We start from the raw sequence: 25,656 nt of genomic DNA, 5'->3' as shown, positions 1-25,656 counted from the left end.
CCCTCAGTGAAGGACTATAAGTGAAGTGTATGATTAAATAAGCTCTTTCCTTCCCAAGTTGCTTTTGGTGATAGTCTTTATCACAGCAATAGAAACTCTAATGCACTATCTCTGAGTTCAGCAGGACTCTAGTCCCTACTGGAATTCATTCCTAATCCCCAGGCTTGCTGGGCTCCTGCTTTCTGAGGGTTGGCCTAATGCTGAGTCCTCCCCATGATTTCTCAGTGAACTCCATATTCAGCTGTTGTACAATCAGCAGGAACTCACTGGATGCATGCAGAATGCCAGGCCTACCCTGCAGCAGGAGGATAAGGGCTCATGCCTGCTCCTAAGGGACCCAACTCTGCCAGGAGAAACACAAAGTGAAGTCAAGCCTCATACTGAGTACCCTGGGGATTGTACTTATGATGGAGCCTCAGAACTTGGGAAGCTGCCCAGAGCAGCAATACCTGGGCTGTATGGGAAGTCCTGTTTAAGTAGGCTATACAACATTCTTGGAGCTTTCTGTGGCTAGGCACTTTCTCATGGCTAGAAACAGAAAGGGCCTAGTTAACCCTTCCGTTGCTGTTATAAAGTACCCTGCAGAAATCAACTTAGGGAAGAAAGGGTTTATTATACTTACAATTCCAGGCTATAGTCCATTATTGCAGGAACATTAAGACAGGAACTTAAGCATCACATCCACATTCAAGAGAAGAGAGGAAACATGGATCCTTGCTTGCTGTTCTTTTATACTGTTCAAGAGCCCTCCCTAGGGAATAGTGCTGCCCGCAATGAGCTGGGTCTTCCTACATGAGTCAAAATAACTCTCTATAGACATGCTCACAAACCAACCTGATCTTAGATAATTCCTGAACTGAGGCTCTCTTCCCTGGTGATTCTAGGCTCCTATAAAGACAAAACCAAGTTTCATCCCTACATGTTTTTCTTCCAAAAGGGAAATGCTGGGACACAAATGAACAATCAAAAACTAAAATTTAAAGTTTAGCAAAACTAGCCGGGCATAATGGCACACGCCTTTAATCCCAGCACTCGGGAGGCAGAGGCAGGAGGATTTCTGAGTTCGAGGCCAGCCTGGTCTACAAAGTGAGCTCCAGGACAGCCAGGGCTACACAGAGAAATCTTGTCTCAAAAAACAAAACAAAACAAAACAAAAAATAGCAAAACTAAAATCTAGCATAGACTCAAATCCTATAGTTGAGCACACATCTGAAATTCACCCACAATCCTCTGGACTCCAAAGGCCTTGGGCAGCGCCTCTTCTCCAGCCCTGCTGGCTGTAGCATACATAGTTTCCCCATTATCCAGCTTCATTTTATACCTAAAGCTACTTTTTGGGTGTAGACATCCTACAGCTCTAGATTCTCCAATATATTAGAGGGGTCTTAATTGCAACTAACGCTTCAACTTCAGCAATGGCCAGCCAAGGTCCTTCTTCAGAGACTCCAACTCTTTCACAAGGTGCCAAGCCTCAGATGTTCTCAAATCCTCCCCTTAAAACCTTCAAAACCAGTACTTACATTACTAAGTTCTGCTGAAATGTAGTGTCACCCACTTTGACCACAGCTTATTAGCTCTCATGTGCTGACACTGAGAAAATACTTTTCTGTTGTTCCAATGCATCGTAGAATTCATGGTGTTAATCTTGTTGACAACCACAAGATTAGCTGATTCTTCATAACCTTCTTTCACAATCAGCACACACAGTTTTTTTTAGCCAAAGTATTATGCAAATAGCCTTAATCCAGTTAATAATAAAGTCCCCATTTCCCTCTGAAACATGATCTGGGCCTCTTCTGTCTATATTACTTTCAGTAGGCATATTTTTGAAACTCTCACAAGAATGGCCAATTTTCTGCTCTCCATAGGCACCAAGCATGCACATGGTTCACAAGCATACACATAAAATAAAATAAAACAAAATATTTTAAAATAATGGCTCATTAAGTTCTTCCCAGAATGCTGATTGACTTTTTCCAGCCCAAAGTAACAAATGCTTCCACATTCTGCCCATAAAGACAATCCAAGCATAAAAACTAATGGTCAAATCTATTACAGAACTCCCAGCTTCTGCTAATAATTTCTGTCCAAGTTATACTTATGTTGCTGCAATAAAATATCCTGGGAAAAAAATTGTTTATTTGGATATAATCCAGGATGCCTAAACATATAAAGTCATAGGCCTGATGACCCAGATGTTGGACTTGTACACAGGACTTCAAAGCTGCTCACGAGCAGAAAGACAAACATGCTCACAACAAACAGGGAAAGGAGAATCTGCCAAGTAAGAAGAACCATGGTAACTCTGGAACTGCAATTAGCAGTATCTGAAATTAAAAGGTCCCCAAATTAGTTTAGCAACACATTGGAAATTAGTAAAGAAGACAATTTCCTCTGACTGGCTAGATGGCCAATGGACTTGTCTGTTCCAGTGCTGTAGCTGAAAGTGATGATTAAAATTTGATGGAAGAAAGGGGTTTGGTGAAAATTTTCAGTAAAATGCAGCAAAACACATAATTTTATTTTGGAGACACCACACTATCTTCATTAAGCCCTAAGGGAATTTAAAGAGGCCCCACCCCCAGCAAAATTTGTGCCAGGAAGGCCTGAATATGGGCAGAGGAGCCAGGCATTTGTCCCTCTCTGTTGAGAAAAAAACCGAGCTCGCCACTCTTCCAAGCAAACCTGCTTTTTCTCTGCTCCTAGTGTTCAATATTGCTGCCATTAGAACTCCTGAAGGTTTCAGTTGGTGAAGGCCAGGGGTAGCCTCACTAAAAAGGGGATCAAAAGGTGATTCTAAGAGGTCAGATAGCTCCTCTTTTAAGAAACCCTTCCTATCTTCATAGACACAGAGCTTAAGCCTTAAGCCTAAAGGTCTCTTGGGTATTCCTTGTGAGCCGGAGTTGGCCAGTTCAAAGCTCAATGAGCCTTCCTCTTGCCCTAGTAATGACTCTACCAGGAATCAGCTCTTGGAATCCTTCAGTGTTACTCCAAGAACACAGGACTTTCTCCATAATACTACTGGTAGGAAAGAGCCCTGGTATGCATTCCTGAAGGAGACTAGAAGAGAATGGTTACACATTAAACCTCAAGTAGAACCCACATTAGCTTAGAGTTTGGTTCATAGGATTCCTGACCAACCCCAGGGCTAAGGATTAGGCTAAGAAATATTGTTCCCAATTCATGATTGAAGAAACAAATTTTTGAGAGTTAAGCAATTTCCCTTAAGACCACTAGAATTTCTTGTGGGTGGCAGAAATGAAGTCAGACCTAGGCTTGTATATCCCAGTATCTGAGCCCCCAAACAGGAGGCTCATTTCCTAGAACTTGGTGCCATCTCCACCAGAGACTTTCACTACTTCATTGTGGCTACTTCACAAGAACGTTGTCTCTTTGGGAGCAAAATACTGATCTAGGCCAAAAGCATGTATTCTAAAATAAGAACGCTGAGCACAGGGCCTGAATATCGTATTCCCACACTTGCCATCTACTCTGCCTTCCTTGTTCCTGTGGGCCCCACAGCTTTTCTACAATCAGATCTCCTATTGACTATGCTGAGAGTAATGATTCTGCCTGTTCCCAACTTCGCATGCAGCTCCCGGCAAACAATCAAGACTACTGGGAGAAATACATTTTAAGTGGCCTTATTCAGGTCAGTGGCCACCTAATATCCAGTATGTTAGGCCCAAAGCTAATGCTGTCCAAACCAATCACATAAGGCCCACACCACCACTGGGCCCTTTGTCCCTCAGAGCTGCAGTTAGGTAGGCCTGGACTCTAATGGTATGTCTTCCTGACTCACAGGGAAAGAGCGGCTTGCTGCTTGCCTTGGAGTCACTGTTTTGGAAGCCACCCACTTTCTGGAGAGATTTTTGCACAAGTACAAGAAAATCAAGGACTTTGCCCAGACAGTTATTGGCCAGTGTCACAGCGCAGGTAAGCCAGCTGCAGCCAGGCCTCTCCGCTTAAAACAGACAGTGGTGTCCATAGCTCCTCACTTAGTTGCTGAGTGGATGGACAGACAAATGAGTGACTTATGGTTTGTGTATGACTTAGTGAAGTTGGGTGGAGGTCTCTGAGCTATCGGCCCTACTGGATCAACAGTGCTAAAAGACTGCGTGTAGAAAGGAGGGGGCCAGAGCTGGCTTCTACCTGTGGCAACAGGATAAACAAGCTCAACTTAACGTGATATACACATAGGTAAAAGTAGACAGATAACTGTAGCTATCTTTTGCTACTTTGTGGATTCTTTTTTCTTCCACGCCTCTGCACCCTTTCCACCCTTTCAAATCCCTAACACTAGATAAGGGAGAAAGGAAAAAGAATGCTGAATAAAGTCAGGGGCAGAAAGGGAGCAACGTTATCATTAGACTACTTCCTGCTGATTAGGGGTGTCAAGTTTATTGGAGCAAGTTTAATCTTGTCAGGATATCTCATTTCTTCTTTGCCCCTGCTAGAGCATAGGTAAATCATAGTCAGCTGCTGTGGACAACCTGAAGCAGCTCCATAACCCACACCTGGGATTAAAATGAAAACAGATAATATTTCTGTGTTTTTTTAAAGAAATCAAAACTCCAAAATTGTCACTACAGATAAAACCCTACACCTAGGTTAGGCGGTGGTGGTGTATGCCTTTGATCCCAGCAGTTAGTCAGAGGCAGTCAGATCTGTGTGAGTTCAAGGCCACCCTGGTCTATAGAGTGAGTTTCTGGACAGCCAGTACTGTTAAACAGAGAAACATGTCTCAGCAAACAAACAAACAAAACCCTACACCTGAAAGTGAAGACCATATATTCCTACATTCTGGCATGTACTTATATATTTATATTTATATAGTATCTCCACAAGTAAAACATGTCTATAAACATAGCACAATATGGATGTAGCTTTATATATACTCTGTATGATTCTGTCCACATATTTGTTTGAAAATACATTGCAATCTTATTGACTGTACATTTTTTTAAAAAAGCTATCCCAATTAAACCAGTCTTACCAAAAATATGAGACTTGGACACATATGCCTTAATTGGAAATAAGAGGATAAAGGGTGTTTTTTAAATATTTATTTATTTTAATTTTTATGTGCATAGTGTTTTGTTCACATGTATGGCAAGTGTATGACATATGTGGCTGGTGTTGTGGAGCCCAGAAGAGGGCATTGGATCCCCTGAACTGTAGTTATGGATGGTTGTGAGGTACCATGTGGATGCTGGAAACCAAACACAGGTTCTCTGCAAGAACAGCCAGTGCTCTTAATCACTGAGCCATCTCTCCAGCCCAAGAATAATTGTAAAAGAAAAAGATTTGTAACTGTGGATGACTTGTATTCAACTAAAATAAAATAAAATATAAACAAGCAAACTGTAGGAAAGAGCAGCAGAGGGAATCACAAAAGGGAAGAAGGGAAATAAATGGAAGATCAGATATTAACAACAAGCAAGAGGGTTAATAATAGGCACAGAGATAGCATTCACACATTAGGACTAACTAGATGAAAATGAAAATTGGGCTGGGCTGGCAGGACTTCTCATTCCTGAATGTGTGCTCGAGAATGTGCCCCATGGTACAGCAAACAACTGTAGTCCCAGACACTCAGGAACTCAAGAGATGATAGCCTGGAGCCTGAGCTCATGCTCATAGGGTCTAGGCAGGCCCCACAGGCTTGAAGAGTCTGATGTCAGAGTTATAACCTGAGGACCATCTACGAGGAGTGAAGGAATTCGATCAGGAACAGAGGTGAAATGAGGGCAAACAACAGGAGATTCCAAGAGGTGCAAGTGGGGTCAGGCTCTAGATGTCCATACATTCTATCTTCCCCAGCCCAAACAGAATCACAACCACACCAGTTGCTCCTAAGGCCCCAAGGAGGCCAGGTCCACAACTTGTTCACATAGTTGTATCTTAACACAAAATGAAAAATTGTCCAAACCAAGATATTTCAAATGTAATCAACCAAGACTGCTGCTGCTTTTGCTCCTCTACCTCCTTCCCATGCCTGGTGGCCTTAGAGTGGCCATAGCCATTTTTACAATTTAACTGGGGGTGGATGGGTGAGGGAGTAGATTCCTGCACTAATATTCCCATGGCTCACCACTCACTCCTAAGTGCATGGTCGAGGCCTGCCAGGTATCCTGACATGAGAATGATTTTGAGAGTGTTACTTCAACCCTGAGCACCAGGCATCAGGTCCTTTTGCACTATAAATAGGAGCTCAGCAGCAGTGCTGGAAATGTTGGGTAGAGTAAAAACAAGGCTTAAAACATGTATAGTCAGATTACATCCAATCTGGGCCACAGTGGAGTCACTCCATGGACAACTATAAAACAGACCAAAGTACATGGGTTTTCAGACACTCAGCCTATTGCTGTAGTTGCCGAGAAAAAAGAAAAATGAGGTGAGTCCTTGTAAGTGCCTATGTCTAGAGGCACACAGTATATGGCCCAGGAAAACACTTGCACAGAATAAGCACTGGAAACAGCCAGCTGGATCATTCTACGGTTCATACAGGCCAGAATAAACTCCCTGGATACCTGATACATCCAGTAAAGGCCTCACAAGGGCTACCTTATAGCCCTACAAAAAAGGTTACTCTAAAGTCCTTGCCCTCCAGCATAAAGATAAACCTCAAAGACAAGGAGATACACAAGTGGCATAAACCTGCCAAGACACAGGCAGATAGAGAACAGCCACACTTATGCTGACAACATGAAGTCTGTGATGCCCAACATCCAGTCGGAAGCTATGGACGTGTGAAGGCACGAGAAGCAGATGTGCTGACCCAGAAGCACAGTGCCCTGTCCTTGCATTGCATATCCCCCATGGAGTGGAGGTACTCAGAACCTCCTCACTTCATGATGATTACATTGAGGGCAGCTCAGTGCTTACCTAACATGTGCAGCACTTTAGATTTCAGTACTTAACACCCTACCACCACCACTACCACCACCACCACCACCAAAAAGTTATAGATTTTTTTATTTTTGTTATTTTTTATTAGTTATTTTCTTTATTTACATTTCAAATGCTATCCCGAAAGTTCCCTATACCCTCCCCCCACCCTGCTCCCCTACCCACCCACTCCCACTTCTTGGCCCTGGCATTCCCCTGTGCTGGGTCATATAAAGTTTGCAAGACCTAGGGGCCTCTCTTCCCAATGATGGCCAACTAGGTCATCTTCTGCTACATATGCAGCTAGAGGCACGAGCTCTGGGGGAACTGGTTAGTTCATATAGTTGTTCTACCATAGGGTTGCAGACCCCTTCAGCTCCTTGGGTAATTTCTCTAGCTCCTCCATTGGGGGCCCTGTGTTCCATCCTAAAGATGACTGTGAACATCCACTTCTGTATTTGCCAGGCACTGGCATAGCCTCATATGAGACAGCTATATCAGGGTCCCTAGATTTTTTATGAAGAGAATTGTACCAGTTCTTACACCTATGAACTCACCAATGGAAAATTTGCTTCTGATCCACACCAAGTTAAAACAGAAGTCTTCACTTCTCAGGAACATATGTAAGCAATTGTAATGGCTATTCTTGGTTGTCAATATGACTACATCTGGGATTAACTAAATCCCAAAAATGGAGGCACAGCTGTAAAGGGTTTTTTGCATTATTTGAAGTAGGAAGATCCACTTGTAATCCAAATCTTTGAGTCAAGAAAACACAGATCATTTTAATCCAGATCATTTATCATCCCATCTCTAATCTGGGCCATACCTTCTGCTATATAAAGACATGGAAAAAGGAAGGTTTTTGCTCTTTGCCTGCTTCCTCTGGTCTTTTTAGCAAGTCTAGATTCCAGAGTCTACTAAAGACCACCTAAGATATCCAGTCTCATGGACTGAGCAACTACTGGATTCCTGGGCTTTCTGTTCACAACTAGCCATTGTTGAATTAGCTGGACTGAAGACTCTAAGTCATTCTAAGAAATCCTCCCCCTGCCTCTATATATATGGAGAGAGTAAGATCCACTTCTAATCCAGATCTTTGCAGTATGAAAAATCACCTTTAATCCAGATCATTTTAACTGGGAAACTCTACCTCATAGATAGATAGATAGATAGATAGATAGATAGATAGATAGATAGATAGATAGATAGATAAGATAAGGTAAGATAAGGTAAGATAGATTCATTCTATAAATTCTGTTACTTTAGAGAACCCTGACTAATACAGATTTTGGTACCAGAGTTGGTTCTAGAGCAACAGATGTATAAAGATGAATCTTTTAAGTATCTGGAATAGGCTTTTCAATTTGGTAACCTACAGTTATCAAATCTCTCCAGTTACTGAAGCCTCGCTTGGGAGCTCAGAGAGCCTGTGGTGTGAACTGCATTACAAACGTAAAGAAACAAATATATTTGGTTATCCTGTTTCACCAGTTGTCAGTGGAAATGAATTTTGTGACTCTGTATAGAAAACTTTTGACAGTTTGGATGAAAAATAAGGAAGGTGATGACAATGGAAAGTTGCTCCTAACATCTCTGGATAAATTGACAAAAGATAGTGAAGAGTTCCATGATAAAATTAACTTCTAGCATCTCAGAATATGATGAAGGACAACAGTGAACTTAATGATAAAGTTGACTGGTTCCAGATTCCCATAAACAATATAAAAGGTTTCTAAGTGTGCCCTGGAAGAGAATCTTCTTTCTATCAGCCACAGAGCTCAAGTTGTGGAAAATCAAATTTAAACCATCATTATATGCTTGTCTGAATTACAGTGAAAATTCAAGTCCCAGCATCAAAGGTACAGAATGAGGTCTTATAACTAGGAATGGGGATGTGGGGCTGGGGGAAGCTATTGAAGCTGAGAACTTTGAACCTTCAGATTCTGAAGGGTTTATCTCTCCTGAAGAAGTAGTCTCTCTACCCTTAGCCACACACCTTGAAATATTGCCTTTTGACCTTTTGAAATTCACCTTTGACCTAGGAAATTAATCCTTCATTGTTTGCTGCTAAACCAACAGTGACTTTCTGAAGGATATGCCAGGCAAGACAATACTGATATCCCTCAGAGCCTACCAATAGTTGCCGCTAGACCAGTGGTTCTCAACCTTCCTAATGCAAGCAACCTCATGCTATGGTGACCCCCTACCATTAAAGTATTTTTGTTGCTACTTCATAATTGTAATTTTGCTACTGTCATGAATTGTAATATAAATATCTGTGTTTTCTGATGGTCTTAGGCAGCCCCTGTGAAAGGGTTGTTAGACCCCCTTCTCCGGTTAAGAACCACTGCTCTAGACCTATAACCAGGTTTAATGCATATAACACACCTAGAGGGGGAGGTAAAAAGTATAGTTCATGGTGGGTGTACTGCACTACTTTCAAGCAGAAGTCTAGAGAATATGTGTGGGAATGGATTTAAAGGTGTGGTATAATGGTGGAAGGAACATAAAACTAGACTAGGATGAGTTTATTGATATGAGTCCCCTGAGTAGAAATTCTAGGTTTAATATGGAAACTTGCACAGTTTTTTAAAAAAGGTGTCAAAAGTTTGTATGGTTGGCTGAAGCATTTGTCAGAAGATGGCCTACTGAAAAGGAGTTGGAGATGTTTGATATTCCTTGGCTTAGTGCGGATGAAGGGATTTTATGGCTCAAGAAAGTCGCAGTGCTAGGGTGGGTAGGTACTTTGTGTGAAACCTAATCTCACACAGTGGACAGGCCCAGACGACATGCCCTTCACTAGTCCTATAAGACACAAAATGGTGAGAGAGAGGGGCACCAGCACACTTTGCCCTTTTTCTTGTGCCAGGGCTTAGGGTTGGAGATGCTGCTGTCAGTTGGATGAGTTAAATGAAATGGGTTTAATTGGACTCTGAGGTAGCAGGGGCCAGGTGGCAACACTGAATCTCCAAAGGCAAGGTGATCATGGCTGCTGGAATGGGCAGCAAAGATGAAGCAATGTCCATAACAGCCTGACCCATAATGGGCAGCACAGGCAAAGTAAATTTTATGGTATCATGACTCGTGTGGATCTTTGGTACTGGTTAATCAATCATGATGTTTCAGTCATGAAATAGATAAGAAGCCTACTGGATTTTTGTTTGATTTGTATAAGTGGAAAAATTCTGAAACAAATGAAACAGAGGCTTCATTGGACTGTGGCAAAAGGCAATTTCTGTCCATGAATCAATTTGTGGATTTGAGTTAGTTGGTAGATCCAGAACCCCTTGAATGAAGGGATGTCAAATTTCCCCTGAGGAAGGACCCTGATAAAATACCTAAAAGTTTTACTGTTAGCATATCCTCAGTCCTTCTCCCAGAGGGACCTACAGCCTTTTGCAAGGGTAACTGTATACTGGGAGAAAGGAAACAATCAGACTTTCCAGATCTATTAGTTCTGAATTAATGCTGATTTCAGGAGATCCCAAGAAACACTGTGGCCTTCCAGTTAAAGTGGAACCTCATGGAGGTCAGGTGATTAATAGAGTTTGGGCTGAAGTCCAACTCACAGTAGGTCCAGTGGATTCCCAAACTCAACCTGTGGTCATTTCTCCTGGCCCAGAATGTATAATTGGGATAGATATAAGTTGGCAGAATTCTCACATTGGTTCCCTGATCTGTGGAGTAAAGGCTATTATAGTTGGAAAGGCTAAATGGAAGTCTTTAGAGTTCCCTCTGCCAAGGAAAGTAGCAAATCAAAACTAGCACCATATCCTTGGAGGAACTGTAGAAATTAGTGCCACCATCAAGGACTTGAAAGATACAGGGGTGGTGGTTTCCTCCACATCTCTCTTTAACTCACCTATCTGGCCAGTGCAGACGACTGAGATCATAGGGTGTATGACAGTTGACTATCAAAAACTAAATCAGGTAATGACTCCAGTTGCAGCTAAAGTACCAAATCTGGTATCCTTACTTGTAACTTTAATGTTTTCAATGTCTACTTTTAATGATGACCCTTAAACACTAACCTTCCTTGTAGCCTACCACCCACCAGAGGTAGTGGAAAAGAAAGGATACGGGGGAAGTGAACCTGTTTAGAAAGGTTCTTTGGAACAATTTCTGTCTGTGTTGTCTGGAAATCAGCAGTTCAGGTCACAGGTTAGGAGCAGCAGCATGATTCACTCACAAACACCTCACAGATACACCAGCAGTCCAGTTAGGTAAGAGTTGGGAAGCAAACACAAATCAGCAGCAGTGGCACTGCCTAGCAGAGAGCCAGGCCTCAGCTCCAGTCAACAGGAGGGACCTGGAGGGATGCCAGTTCTCAGCTGTGCCGCTCAGGGAAGCCAAGATCAGCAAAGATGTGAGACCCACAGCACTGCGCAGCTAGCTCTGTAAGCGAGCCTAGCTCAGCCTCTGTCACTGCCCATGGAGTCCTATTTATACCCTCCAACATGTATCTTCCGAAGGTCTTGCCTCAGCATGTGTACATGCGTCTGTCACAGCTGATGTCACTCTGCCAATCAGCCTAAGTCCACTGAAGCAGCAAAAAAAAAAAAAAAACTGCAGCACACCACCAGAAGGTTTTGGTGTGCTTCTCTCTATGAAGTCCAACAAATGCAGCTCAACTATGCAATAGAAGGCAGATCAATACATGCAAGTCGTTATCAAAGAAGCCTTCATCATGTGTCCTTTCACATGTTTGCTGTAGCAGAACATCCTTCCTCCTGTGTTTGCTTCAACAAAATGTTCCTTCATAAATCTGCCTTAGCCTTTTACCTGTGTCCACTTCAGGAAAATACTCCTTCACATGTTTGCCCCAGCAAAACACCATCTAACACTACTGACTCTCCAAAAATCCCCTTAAGTTTCCAATTCACTTACTTGAGCAAATTAACACATCTGGTAAATGGTTTGTAGCTATTGATCTAGCAAATGCTTTTTTTCTCTGTACTTAATCCATAAGGACCACAGAAAGCAATTTGCTTTCATTTGGCAAGACCGACAATAAACCTTTCAGTTTTACATCAAGAATATACTAACTCTCCAGCCCTGTGTCATAACCTGGTTAGAAGGGATCTTGATCTGTCTCTTCACTAAATATCACATACATACACTATATTGACAACATTATTTTGATTAGATTAAGAGAGCAGGAGGTAGCAACCACTTTGAATTCATTGGTAACACATACACATATCAAAAGATGGGAAATCCAACCAAAAATTCACTACCTCAGTGAAATTCTTAGGAGGCCAGTAATGTGGGCTATTCCTTCCATGGTGAAGGAAAAATCCATTGCACCTGGCCCCTCCCAACACCAGGAAAGAAGCACAATGTTTAGTGGGCCTATTGGATTCTAGAGACAGCACTTCCTCACTTGGATGCGTTACTCTGGCCCTATTATACCAAGTGACTCAGAAAGTTGCTAACTTTATATGGGGACTAGAACAGGAGAAGGCTATTTAACAGGTCCAAGCTGCTGTGCAGGCTGCTCTGCCACTTGGACCATATGATTCAGGTGACCCAAAGACACTTGATGTTTCAGTGGCAGATAGGGATGCTCTTTGGACCCTTTGACAGGCCTCTCTGTATAAGTGAATCATAGAAGAGAGCTTCAGGATTTTGGAACAAGGCTCTACCATCATCTACAGACAACTGTTCTACCTTTGAAAGCTGTTGGCCTGCTATTGAGCCTTAGTGGAAACTGAATGTTTGACAAGGGGCTACCAAGTTACCATGTGACTCAAGCTGCACCTCATGAGTTGGGTGTTATCTGATCCACCAAGTCATAAAATAGGATTTGCATAGCAGCGACATATTATCAAATGGAAGTGGTATATTCATGATCAGTTCTATTCATGATCAGGTCTTGAAGGCCCAATCAAGTTATATGAATAAGTTGCCCAAATGTCTATGGTTTCTACTCCCATTACAATGCCATCTGCTACCAAGTATTCACCCATAGCCTCATGAGGTGTTCCCTATGATTCATTGACTGAGGAAGAGAAAACTACAGCCTGGTTTATTGTTGATTCTGTATATTATACAGGTATCATCCAAACACAGATAGCTGCAGCATTATAGTCCCTTTCTGAGACAACCAGAAAAAGACACCAGATAAAGGAAATCTTCCTAGTAGGCAGAACTTTGAGCAGCACACATGATTGTACATTTTGTTTGGAAGGAGAAATGGCCAGATATGCATTTGATTCATGAGCTGTAGCCAATGGACTGGCTGGATGGAGAGGGATTTGGAAAGAACATGATTAGAAAATTGGTGAGAAAGGCATATGAGGAAGAAGTATGTGAATAGATCTCTCCAAATAGATGAAGAATGTGAAGATACTTATGTCCCATATAAATGCTCTCCAAAAGATGACTTCAGCTAAGGAGTTCAGTAATCAAATAGATGAGATGACTCATTACATGGACAGTCAGCCTCTTTCCCTAGCCATTCCTGTAATTGTCCAATGGGCCCGTGAATAAAGTGGCCATGGTGTCAGAGATGAGATTATGCGTGGCCTCAACCACATGGACTTCCACACACCAAGCTGCTGTTGCTACAGCTGATGCCAACAGCAGACACCAACATTGAACCCCCGATATGGCATTGTTCACCAGTTTGAGCAGCCAGAGACCTGGTGGCAGATTGACTATATTGGCCCACTGCCTTTGTAGAAAAGACAATGCTTTGTTCTTACTGGATACTTATTCTTGTCATTGATTTGCCTTTCTTGCATGTAATGCTTCTACTGTAAAACCACCGTCAATAGACTTAGAGAAAGGCCTTTATCTACCATCATGGTATTCCACATAGTATTGCTTCTGACCAAGGAACTCATTTCACAGCCAGAGAAGGACAACAGTGAGACCACAATCATGGAATCCACTTGACTTATCACGTTGCCCACCTTCCTGAAGCAGCTGACCTGAAAGAAAGATGGAATGGCCTTTTGAAGACAGGTTCAACACTAGTTAGGTGGCAGCAGCATGAAGGCTGGGCAGGGTTCTTCAGAAGGCAGTATATGCTTTGAGTCAGCATTTCTCATAGCCTAGATCCTCAGTCAAGGAATCAAGAATTGGAAAAGGGAGTAGTTCTACTCACTATATCCAGAGTGACCCACTAGGAAAACTTTTTTTGTTCCTTCAACCTTAAGTTCTGTTGTCCTAGAAGTTATGGTTCCAGAGTGGGGAGTGTTCCTGCCAGGAAACACAGCAAACATTCCACTGAACTGGGAGATCAGTCTTCACCCTGGCCACTTTGTGACTCTAATGCCCTTAAGCCAACAAGCTAAGAAAGGAATAACAGTGTTAAGAGGGGTGGTTGATCCAGGTTACCATGAGGACATTGGGTTACTTCTACACAATGGAGGTAAGAAAGATTATGTCTAGAATGCAGAAGATCCTGTTACTACCAGGTCCTGTGATTACAGTCAGTGGGAAACTACAATAACCTAATCCACTTGCCAGAAATGAAGGTCTGAGTAACTCCTTCCAGAAAGGAGCCAAGACCTGCTGAGGTTCTTGCCCAAGGGTAGAGGAAACACAGAATGGGTGGGGTAGCAGAGGAAAGTAGTGATAAACACCAGCTAACTTCACATGGCTAGTTATATAAATGAGGATTATAACTGACATGTTTCTGCTGAGTTTTGTTAAATAGGCATTTTACAAATATTTGTGTTTTCTTTTCTCAATTTCTTCATATGATGTAGTACCAAGAGAATATCAATGGTTCTCATATTTAAGTTTGAGATAGTAAAAGAATATCCCTCAAGGGACATTGGCACCTATTCTAAATTTAGACTGCATTTATGGTTGTGCAAGGGATGGTTATATCATGTTAGGTATAATTATGACCCATTAAATATAGAATGCATTTGTAATTGTATGTTGGACAGTTATATTATGTTTAGGCATTATTATGACCTGATTATTTTTATTTGGAAATGAATTAATCATGATATAAGTAGATATGATTGTGTGTCAAGTTGTCAATGAGTAGATTTGTGATGACTATTCATGGTTGCAATCTGACTACATCTAGGATTAACTAAAACCCAAAAGTGGAGGGTACACTGATGAGGTATTTTTTGCTTAGTTTGAAGTAGTAAGATCCACATTTAATCCAAATCTTTGAAATATGAAGACACAAACACCTTTAATTCAGATCATTTGAGCTTGGACCTCTAATCTGGGCCAAACTTCTCTGGAAACCTAGGAAGGTTTTGCACTTGGCCTGCTTACTCTGCCTCGCTGGCAAGTCCATTCTGTCACTGGCATTAGAGCCTACCTCTCTCAGCATCTACTGAGTTCCAGCTGAGATATCTAGTCTCGTGGACTGAGCGACTACTGATTCCTGGACTTTCTGTTCATAGTCAGCCATTGTTGGATTTGCTGGAATGCAGCATATATGTCATTCTAATAAATCCCTCTCTATATAAAGAGAGATTCATTCTATAAGTTCTTTTACACTAGAGAACCCCAACTAATACCCCAACATAGTGGGATTTTATATGCTTTTATATTTATTCATTTATTCTTGTTTTGTGTGTACAAGTGTTTTGCATATATATATATATATATATATATATATATATATATATATATATGAACCAAGCATGCAGTATCCTCAGAGGCCAGAAGGGGATGTTAAATCCCCTGGGACTAGTTTTTGGTTTGGTTTGGTTTGGTTTGGTTGGTTGGTTTTTGTTTTGCTTTTGTTTTTGTTTTTTCGAGACAGGGTTTCTCTGTGTAGCCCTGATTGTCCTGGAACTCACTTTGTAGACCAGGCTGGCCTCAAACTCAGAAATCCTCCTGCCTCTGCCTCCCAAGTGCTGGGATTAAAGGCGTGCGCCACCACCGCCCAGCCCCTAGGACTAGAGTTACAGATGGTAGCTGTGATGTGGATGCCAGGAAGTAAACCCAGGTCCTCTGGAAGAACAAGTGCTCTTAACTACTAAGCTGTCTCTTCCCTACCCTTTATCCGTGTCCTAAAAGCCCCAAGCCAGGTAAGCTTTGGAACCCAGAAGACCTCAGTCTACCTTCCCGTGAAGACAGACTCATACTCCTTGCTCTACATTCCAGCTGCCATATACTCTTGAATGGCTCCTGTGCTCAACCCTTAGAATCAAAATCCCTGCCCTTCCTTATTCTGTGTAAGATTTTAGTGAAGCCAGAGGAGAAGAGTAGAAGCTTGAGGGCTGGCCAACAGAGGCCATCCCACTGTGGGCCTTACTCTCTCACAGAAGCCATCTGCCCTGGGAATACGTGGGACAGCCTCGTGAGCGGTGGCGGGAGAATGAGGAGGCACAGCACCCTTGGTGCTGTGCACTTGTTCCTGTCTCTGTCTTCTCCTTCCTCTACCCTAGGCTATGTGACATCCATCTTGGGTAGAAGGAGGCCTCTCCCTAGGATCTGTGCACAGGACCAGCAGCTTCGGGCACAAGCAGAGCGACAAGCAGTAAACTTTGTGGTACAAGGTACCAGAGCCCCTACCCTGCCACTGTTGTGGCTCCTTCCCTGCAGGTCCATGTCCCCTGCTCCTCAGGTATTTGGATGTTTGGTGTGGAAGTCATGCTCTGAAAACTGTCCTGTATGGGCCTCACAGCCCTCACCTGTCCTGCCTGGCAGTGTCATCACAGCTGATGATGGGGTAGCAGAGCCATGTTTATGTTTAAGACTTTTTTGGAAGGACCCAGTGAGGCATACCTGTAACACTAACCCTAGGATTACAAGCCAAAGCAGAACTGCCAAAAAATTAAAGCCACCATGAGCTACATAGCTAGACCTGTATGGGAAAAAATAAAATATAGAGATGGCCTCCCACAACACATGGAGGCCATTCTGTTTCCCTCTAAAAGCAGAAATTTGAGTCTTTAGGAGCTTCACTAACATAGAGCCAGTCATAGAAATGGGTTACTTGACATGGGTTGGGACCCGTCTGTTGTACCCTGAGAATCTGCCTGGGATCAGATTTCCTTAGTAAGGCATCCAAACTGTGTTCCCCAGCACTGAGAAGCAAGCAACTGTTGCACTGAAGATGAATGGTTTGCTTCCACTTGCAAAAACTCCTACATTGTTAGCCAGGGGAGTGAGCAGTGTCCATGGGAAATGTCTCTATAACAGCTCAGACACTGTGTGCCACATACCCCAGCACTAAAACAGAACCCTTTGTGTCCACAGGCTCAGCCGCAGACCTCTGTAAGCTAGCCATGATTCGCATCTCTACTGCAGTAGCCACATCCCCAACCTTGACAGCCAGGTCAGTGAAGTAGTCATTTTTTCTGGTCCCAGCCTTAAACTCCTGCCAGTGAGGTTTGTCGGGTGCCAAAAGGGCATTGCTCTTTCTCCCCACCCCACTACCTACCCTCCATCTTACCTTAAGGACCCAGAGCTCCTCCCATGGCCCTTGCACACCAGAGTGACCATATCACTGCCTAAGTGGGTCAGCACCTCTGCTCCCAGGAGGAAAGCTCCAGTAGGAAGAAGACAGCTTTTCTAGGTCCTAAAATGTGAAATGGATCTCACAGACCCCTGTGTAGCAGCTCCAAGAGACTTTGTAGACATGGGAACCTACTTGCTATGGGCATTCTTCACCAAGCTTACAGTTTTCTCTTGGCCTGGAATATAATTCATACTCAAGGCATAAATTTTCCCTTATCAGCAGTCTCTCATCTTTCTTTCAAAACTTTATTTCTCCAAGCATTTCCCCTGTCCTTTTTGGACTTGTACCTGTGTTCTTGGGTGATGTTCACACCTCTACACAGGAGTATGCACTGTGGATTGGTGCCATACATTGTCAAGGGCAGGAGGCTCAGCTCCAAGCTCTGTTGTCCACTGCCATTTGCAGCCCTGTTGCAGGCACGTTTTTACTAAAAAGAAATAGGTTGGGAAGCTGCAAGCTTCCTCTGGGAAAAGTTTCAGAGTTGAGCCTGCCCCAGGCATGGCCAAGAGTTAGCTGGGAGCAGACTATGCAACATTTGAGCCCACCTAGTTTCTCTGGTCATCTTCCCTGTCTGCTGCTTAGTAGTCTCAATGGTTTCCTCCCAATTCCCTGCAATCTCTGAAGTCTGTACATCTGCCCACTCCCACTCCTCTGGAGATAACCTCTAGCTTCACTTGGCCTATTCAGGTTGTATTCTGAAATTTCCTAGATTCAGAAAGCATCTTCTGCCAGTTCTTGCCTGAGGTGAATGGACCTAGGACCAATCTGTGTTCGCCCATCCTGGCAGCTGCTGAAAGCACACAACACTCTGCACCTACCACATGCAAGGCTAGCAGGTTGCCTCTCTGATGCTCTTTTTGGAACTGTTGAAAGGTGTTGGCATATTAAGGCTTAAGGTCTCCTTGGGGCAATGTCTTTTCAGAATGTAAGCCCAGAGAATCTGACTCAGGGCCACAGAGAAGAGGAAACGAGGCAATATGCAGCATGCACCTTGTTCAAATCCAGGCAGAGCCGAGCCTGGCTGCTGTCCTCCCAGGGCTGCAGAGTCTCCTACCTCTTACCACCACACAAATGCACTTCTAGGAGGGAACCACAAAGAATTCAGCATGGGAAGAGTGTGCTGTAGGAGGGAGCTTCCTGGCAGGCTCTTGGCAAATGGATGAGATTAGGCCCTTCTGGAAAGTCCTCTCAAAGGAACCAGGATCTGTCTGCCTGTGTCAGGTCAACAGATGCAAATACTGTAGCTCTGTGTCCTCTGTAGAGCAGATGTGAGCTATGGAGGCATACCCTCCTGGGAGCCTGGGTGGTCTAAGCCTGCATTCTTCTGCTTCTCCTGCTTGTCCCTGTGCCCCAGCTTCCAGTGAGAAGTGCGATGTCTCTGTGCCTGTGATGGTGATGTGTGAGTGACTAACAGTCACACTTATTAGGTCCTGCCACACTGGCAGCTCAGATTGCATGGTGTGATTTCAAGAAGTGTGAAGGCACTTCTGCTAAATCTGGAAAGAGTTGCAAGTGCCTCTTCTGAAGTTTCTGCCCATTTGAAAAGTAAGCCCCTTGGGAGCCAAGGCCTGCCAGACACCTTGATGTTAGTTTAAGGAAACACATCAGTGCTACAGCTTAGTCCCTGTCACGTCCTGCCACAGTTGGACTTCTGGAAGGGCAGTGTTGGTGCCCTAGCCAGAGGCAGTACATGAGACACAAAGGCACCTCTGTGTGAATGTCTCTGATGAATAGTGAATGTATACTTCACTATTCCATAGTCTGGCCCCAGCATGATATGTCCATTGCCTGCACAATCTTTAGGATGTGCATTCGTTGGCCTCTAGTAACAATGGCCTGGCTACAGTAACCTGGGATTAAAAGGTATACTGTTGTCCTGCCTGAGAAGTCCAAGGCACAGAAGTTGCTATTTTAGAAGCTTAGGCCCTTTCCCCTCGGTGTCATGATAGACATAGCTGTGATGACGATCACAGTACCTTCCAGGCAAGAGATGGGTGGTGATGGTCAAAGCAACCCTTACACGTCTTCCTGGGAGTCGGAAAACAGATGACTTCTGGGTCACCCCATCATAAAGGAGGTGCTATGTATGCTGGGAACATAAACCCTTCTCTTTCCCATTCAGCAGCAAAAGGGTGACAGAGAAGACAGATGGACAGTTCAGCATAGAACTCTGCTGTCAATTGCCATCATGGCTTCTCTACTCAGACATGTAAAGGCTGCTTTTTCCTTCTAGCCAGGGTTCACCATCAGATCCCAATATCACTGCTGCCATAAGGGGATTGCCACAACTTCCCTGTGAAGCCTCAGCTTCTAGCTGCCACAGGGAAGCCCAGGGCAAACAGCAGTGGGGACATGGCCTTCAATTGTTGCCTTCCGAGTCCCATCCAGGAGACAGCAAGGACCACAGCACATGGGACCCTTCTATGCCCTCGACCCTTCCTTGAGGGCTATAGGTCCTGGTGACCATCCCTACCACATGTACTGCACATCTCAGCCCTGAGTGTGCAGAGCCAGAGATGCACCATACACCCCTATGTACCCACAAGGTGCTAGCACCAGGTCTAGGGAGCACACAGCCACAGGATTCTGAAGTGTCATCTCCCTGGGAGGCTTGGGCACTAGGATTCCACACTCCTGGGAGCCTGTAGGTTTGAGCAAGCTAGCACGTGTGCTGACATGGGTCTGTGGGTTGAGTGCTCAGATATGCCCAGCATTTCATTTTTCATCCTGTGCAAATCTGTGCCTGTTCCTCCAACATGCTTACTCAACAAAGCACTGCTTCCTGGATTCCTACTGATGCCAGAAGGGGCTAAAGAAGCCATACAGGACTGTGCAAAGAGTGGAATCTGAGCAGCCCACAAAGCCAAGTTCAACTAGAGCTGTGGTTTGGTGCCCCAGAGTACATGTTCAATACTGTATGGGCCATCCAAAATACCCCATATCCAATGTGGTTTTGTACTTTAAATTTTTAAAAATTTTCAAGTTCTGTTGAATATTTTATGACTTTAAAAGAAAATTAAAAAATATTGCCCCGTTACTTCCTCTAAGCTGAGGGATACATTCCCACTACATTCTAGATTTAGCTTCTCTCCTCACAGTCTGAGTGACTCTCCTAGCCCACCTCAGCACTGCTGCCCCAACTGTGGAAAGTGGGAGACGTGGCCGGCAGTGGTAGCACATGCCTTTAATCCCAGTCCTTGGGAGGCAGAGACAGGTGACAGTTTGAGGCCATCATGGTCTGCAGAGTGAGTTCCAGGACAGGCACGGGTATGCAGAGTAGGGGCCTGGGGACATGAAGAGGTCCCATGTGCTTTTGCTTTCCCAGGGAGTCCTTTCTCTGCTCTGCCAGCCTTCCATGAGCGTCAAATGCTCAGCCTGCTCAGGAACTGGACAGCTCTTCAGAGATCATGTCTCCTTCTCTCCTGGCACCTCCTGCCCACATCCTGGAGCTGTCTGATGGTAAACAGCCCAGACCATAGTGCCAGGATGGCTATACCTATCCCACACAGAGCCACACTCTTTCATAAACCAAATGCCAAACAACCTATAAGGAACTTTGAAGGATAACCTTAGGTCCCGTGTGGAGGATCCACACTCCCAAGTGACTTCTTTCCTTCCTTTCCAGGTTAGTTGCCCAAATTCATGATGAGCTGCTGTTTGAAGTAGAAGATTCTCAGGTCCCTGAGTTTGCAGGTACATCCAGGGGAGCATAGTGGGGCGTGGTGTCCATCAGTTAGGAAATGTGCTATCCCTTGAAGCTTCTCCTCTCTATATCTCAAGGCTTCTCCCAGATGGCAGCTGACTTGGTGACCATAAAAAGAGAAGATAGATGTCTAGTCCTCCAGAACAGCCATGAAGCTTCTGTGCACAGGCATCTATGGCACAATCTCCCAAGATAGATAGTACTGTCAGGGCCTCAAAGCTACCTGCAGAGGCATGGCAAGTACATTAGACCTGCCCCAGAAGCATCAAAGATAATGGCCTTCCATACCCACACTATTTTGACTAGGAATAATAACCTTGTACCTTCTCCTATATCTACCGTCCCAGCCAGAACTGCTGGGGTGGTCACCCCACCTACCCACCTCAGTTGGCCTGCCACTGCTGTGAAGAGCTGGGGTGGAAGGGTGGGGCCAGCTCACTCAGTACAGGGACCAGAAGAATGAGCTGAGGGTCCTTTAAGCTACATCCTGAACTACTGGGAGTTGAACAAGCTTTGAGGTTACATGAGAGGATGAAGGGTTTAAGTGACTTGTAGACCCAAGAAACAATCAGGTAACTTGGAACAAGCAGCATTGAGCCTGAAAGTTCCTCCATCCTCAACTCTGGGGTCCTGGAAGCCAGAAGGCTGGCCAGACCTTGACCCACACAGCCTGTAAGCATCTGTTTTCCTGTTGTAGCTCTTGTCAGAAGGATCATGGAGTCCTTGCAACAGGTACAGACCCTGGAACTGCAGCTGCAGGTAAGAGGACACATGTGCCCAGCCTCACTGCTATATCCCCTACACCTTGAGTCAACTCAGGGTGGACAAGAGGGCCCCACCCCCACCCCCAGAGGCTATAAGGACAAGGAAGAAGGCAAATTCCAGTTTTGGGCACCAGGACCACTGCCCTCCAAGCCTGTACTTGCCCCTGCCCTTCTGAGGAACCCTTTCCCTACTGGATGACCTGGCTGCTACCCACTAAGAAGCCACCACCATGGATACCTGCTGTTGTTTTTACCAGCTTCTGGCTAAACCCCTTCCCTGAGACCCAGCATGACTGAAGGTGTGAGCACTGGGCCCTACCTACTTCAAGTCACCCCAGGACACATCTAAACACAAGTCACCCCAGGACACATCTGAACACAAGCCACCCCAGGACACATCTGAACACAAGTCACCCCAGGACACATCTAAACACAAGCCTACTCTGCACCTAGCTAGCTGCTTGGAGGTAGCTCTGGGTTCTTGCCAAGAAAAGACCTTTGGATGTTTCAGCATGGGCTCCCCAGAGCAGTGTGGACAACTGGGCAGTGAGTACAGGTGGGAGCCTTGAAGCCTGAAGAGCCACCCAGATGGTACCAGAAATACATCTTTCATTTAGTAAGAATCCAGCCCAGTGGACCCCTCAGAACTGAGCAGAGCCTCAGAAGCTGGCTGACCACCTTTCAGAGCAGCCTTGGCTCTGCTCACAGGCTCTGAGGCCTTCCTAGAAAAGGCTCTGCCTGATTACTTTTTCCTTTACTGAAAGACACCCTGTGGCACACCAGGGCATAGCACACCTCTAGAAAGGTGGCAGAGTCAAGGGCAGCATATGTGTTTTACTCAGTTGGTGGCAGGACTCCTCCTCCCTGAGATAGTCTACAAAACCTACAATTCCTGTGGTGAACCAAGAAGTAGGTGCTGAGGGAGGAGCTTGAAGCCAAGGTAACTAAATTTAGCTGCCATCAGGGGGCCCTCGTGAGGCAGGTGACTATGGGAAACAGCTGAGGACCAGTCCCTTTCTTCTGACAAGGTGGTTTTGTCTAGTGCCTTGGGAAAAGGCCCACCTCTGGTAGGGGTCTTCTGCCCCCTAGCACAACAACCCTGACCGGGTGAACACTGAGACAGTCCCACCCTCAGGCACCATGTCTGGGAGCCCTGTAGGCCTACACACTGGCTGAGGCCTGGTAGACAGGGAGGTCCACCATGGAACATGTGATGTGAGCTTACAACGGAGAAAATGGGAGCTTACTTGTGTGTGTCCATACGTATGCTGGAATGTGTGGCTGCTCTCTGTCTGTAGAAGTGTGTGTCCGTGAGTACTGCTTCCTCATCAACATGCATGGGGCCTGGGAGGTGGCTGGGTTTCTCCTTGGAGCTCATTTCTGGTTGTCGCCCCACAGGTGCCCCTAAAAGTGAACTTGAGTGTTGGCCGCTCATGGGGACACCTGGCCCCACTGCAAGAGATACTGGGCTCAGCCTGACCCATCTCCCAGCAACAATCCGGCTCCAGTGAGGTCCCTGTTCCCTACCCCCATAAAGGGCATTTTTTTTTTTTCATCCTAAGTTTGTCTGTATCTCTGGGCAGCAGTGGAATGAGAGTTGGTTTTCACCAATCCATCCTACAGCCTTTCCTCGGTGTTACAAACTTGCACTCTGTGAGGGCTAAACTAATACAGACCACATTAACCCTTTGTGGGACAACTGGGGCACCTGAAGTAAAAGCCTAATGAGAAGCTGTCTTCGTCCTTGTGTGAGCGGGCTCTTCCTCTGGGTACAAACACATGTATACAGCATACAGTTTTCTCAGCAAGAGGCTGGACTGGGAACTGCCTCAAGGCAGTTTGTCCCTTGATGAGTGTCTACCCAGGCCGTTCTCTGTGCCAGATACAATTTATTATGGTCCGTGTCCAGTAAGGAATCTGGCACTGTGGGGAGCACAAGGTTTAAGATACAAGGCCAGCTCCATGGCAGGTGGCCTTCTGGTTATGTTTCAAAGACGGACTCTGTTATATCACCCAAGCCCAGGCAAAGATCACCAAGTCCCTCTGCTTCTGGGAAGGGTAGCCCCTGACCATGCCATGGTTACATCCCTCCAAAGGAATCTCCTAGAAAGCTACCCAGGGCTGAGCTGAGTGTCTGTCTGAGCTGAGTGTCTGTCTGAGCTGAGTGTCTGAGCTGAGTGTCTGAATGTTTGAAACCCTCCCCCAGCCTCCAAGGGTCTCCCTACTGACAAGGCCAGCTGGTTACTGCATAGGGGTCTGAGAGGATATATGTCTTCATTCACCAAGATGTCTGTCCCTCAACCTGGCTAACACTGATACCCATGCATGTTGGTAGACAAGCAGCAGGGAACACAGCCTGTGGTGGCACCACCCAGCAGGAGGCTGCTAGCAACATAGGGGTCCAGAAGAGCCCTCAAGAGAAGATGAAGCTCTTCATGGATCCAAATCCCATAAACCCACAGGTGTTGGCCTTGTAAATATCTACCAGAACCAGGCCAAAACAGTGGGGTTTGGTAGCCTGGAGGCTGCACCAAAGGTGTCTCAGCTGTGCCAGAAGTTTTAATTGCCCAAGAACTATAGCATAGAGGTAGAGTAAAACCTTTTGGTTGCTGCTGGGCCTGAGGCAATCCCACCCCTCCACCCTCACCACCCCTCCACCCCCACTACCTCTCCACCCTACAGCCAAGTTGTCCTACAGTCTGGCTGCTGCCTCTATATCTACCATGCTGAGGAAATGTGAAGGGCTACAGCCCCTAACCATCCCTGGCCAGAGAGAAGTCCAAACCCCTCTTCCCTAGTGAGAGAGAGCATCATGGGAGTTTGAGCTTGGTAATAGTTTTGGGAAGGGGGCTTCAATTCCACAGGGATACCAAGGCCCTAACCCTGCCTCAATGATCCCACTCCTGCTCCAGTGTCCAGCTCAGCCAAACACAGGCAGAAAAGGCCCAGAGAGTGGGAAAACCAGTATATCCACCCCAGGAAGTGCCTCAAAAAAAAAAAATCACAGAGCCTGGTTCCTTCAATTCTGGTTTTATTGAAAAACAGCAGCATTGGGGGCCGTGCAGGCAGGGGTACAAACCCACTTGGGCCCCCAGCCTGTCTTCTTGGGAACTCGGCTCATCATCTGGCCCTACGGGCTATTTTGGCACATCCTGGGGTCTCAGGACACCCCCACCCCCATCATGGGCTCACAGTACAAATTCAGGAACAAACCACAACAGTGAGACCTACCACTGTGTCATACCCTCTGCACCCTGGCCAAACCCAGTCCGTGTCCTATCCAAGGGACCTCCAGCTCCTCTACCCTACCCTCAGTTGAGGGGGACATGGACAGAGGTGAGGGCCAGCAGAGGCTCAGCTGGCCTGGTGGGGTTGTGCTACATTCATGTGGAGCTGGGCAGGGCAGGGCAGGGCAGGGAATGGACATAGTGAAAGACAACCACAAGACCCTTCTTACCACAAAGTGCCTCCCAGATCAGAGACTGTCCCCACAGATTCCCTCCCACTGCTACACATGTGCACGTACAAGCATACACATGCACACATTCATACACATATGGAGATGCCCACACATACTCACACATGCTCACACACATGCAACACATGACTGATTTCTTGGGCACATATAGTCATATGAGCACATGATCACAAACAGTGTGTGTGTGTGTGTGTGTGTGTGTGAGCGCGTGTGTGCATCTCAGGTCAACTCTCTCAGGCTGCCCCTTGTGCCTGACAAGAAGATGGCCATGTGGGTGCTACACAGTTCCTATACACACACAGATGCTCTCACATGCAAATACATCCTCTCAGATGCACATACATGTGCACAGATGCACATACACCGA

The 25,656-nt window shown here is 45.4% G+C and overlaps 1 protein-coding gene across 1 annotated transcript in view; it reads left to right on the top strand.

Annotated features, from left to right (window-relative positions):
• Poln (DNA polymerase nu) overlaps nt 1-23,345 on the top strand; it is a 133,785-nt gene extending 110,440 nt beyond the window's left edge. The window contains exons 19-24 of the mRNA XM_021210304.2: nt 3,805-3,936; nt 16,269-16,379; nt 17,083-17,161; nt 20,970-21,037; nt 21,745-21,806; nt 23,210-23,345. Of these exons, the coding sequence (XP_021065963.1) occupies nt 3,805-3,936; nt 16,269-16,379; nt 17,083-17,161; nt 20,970-21,037; nt 21,745-21,806; nt 23,210-23,290 (533 nt within the window). The 3' untranslated portion in view covers nt 23,291-23,345. The remainder of the gene's footprint in view (nt 1-3,804; nt 3,937-16,268; nt 16,380-17,082; nt 17,162-20,969; nt 21,038-21,744; nt 21,807-23,209) is intronic.
• The last annotated feature ends 2,311 nt before the right edge of the window (nt 23,346-25,656 follow it).

Source organism: Mus pahari, chromosome 13 (genome assembly GCF_900095145.1).
Source record: "Mus pahari chromosome 13, PAHARI_EIJ_v1.1, whole genome shotgun sequence".
In the NCBI taxonomy this organism is placed as follows: domain Eukaryota; kingdom Metazoa; phylum Chordata; class Mammalia; order Rodentia; family Muridae; genus Mus; species Mus pahari.
This window is presented reverse-complemented; position numbering and strand designations above follow the sequence as displayed.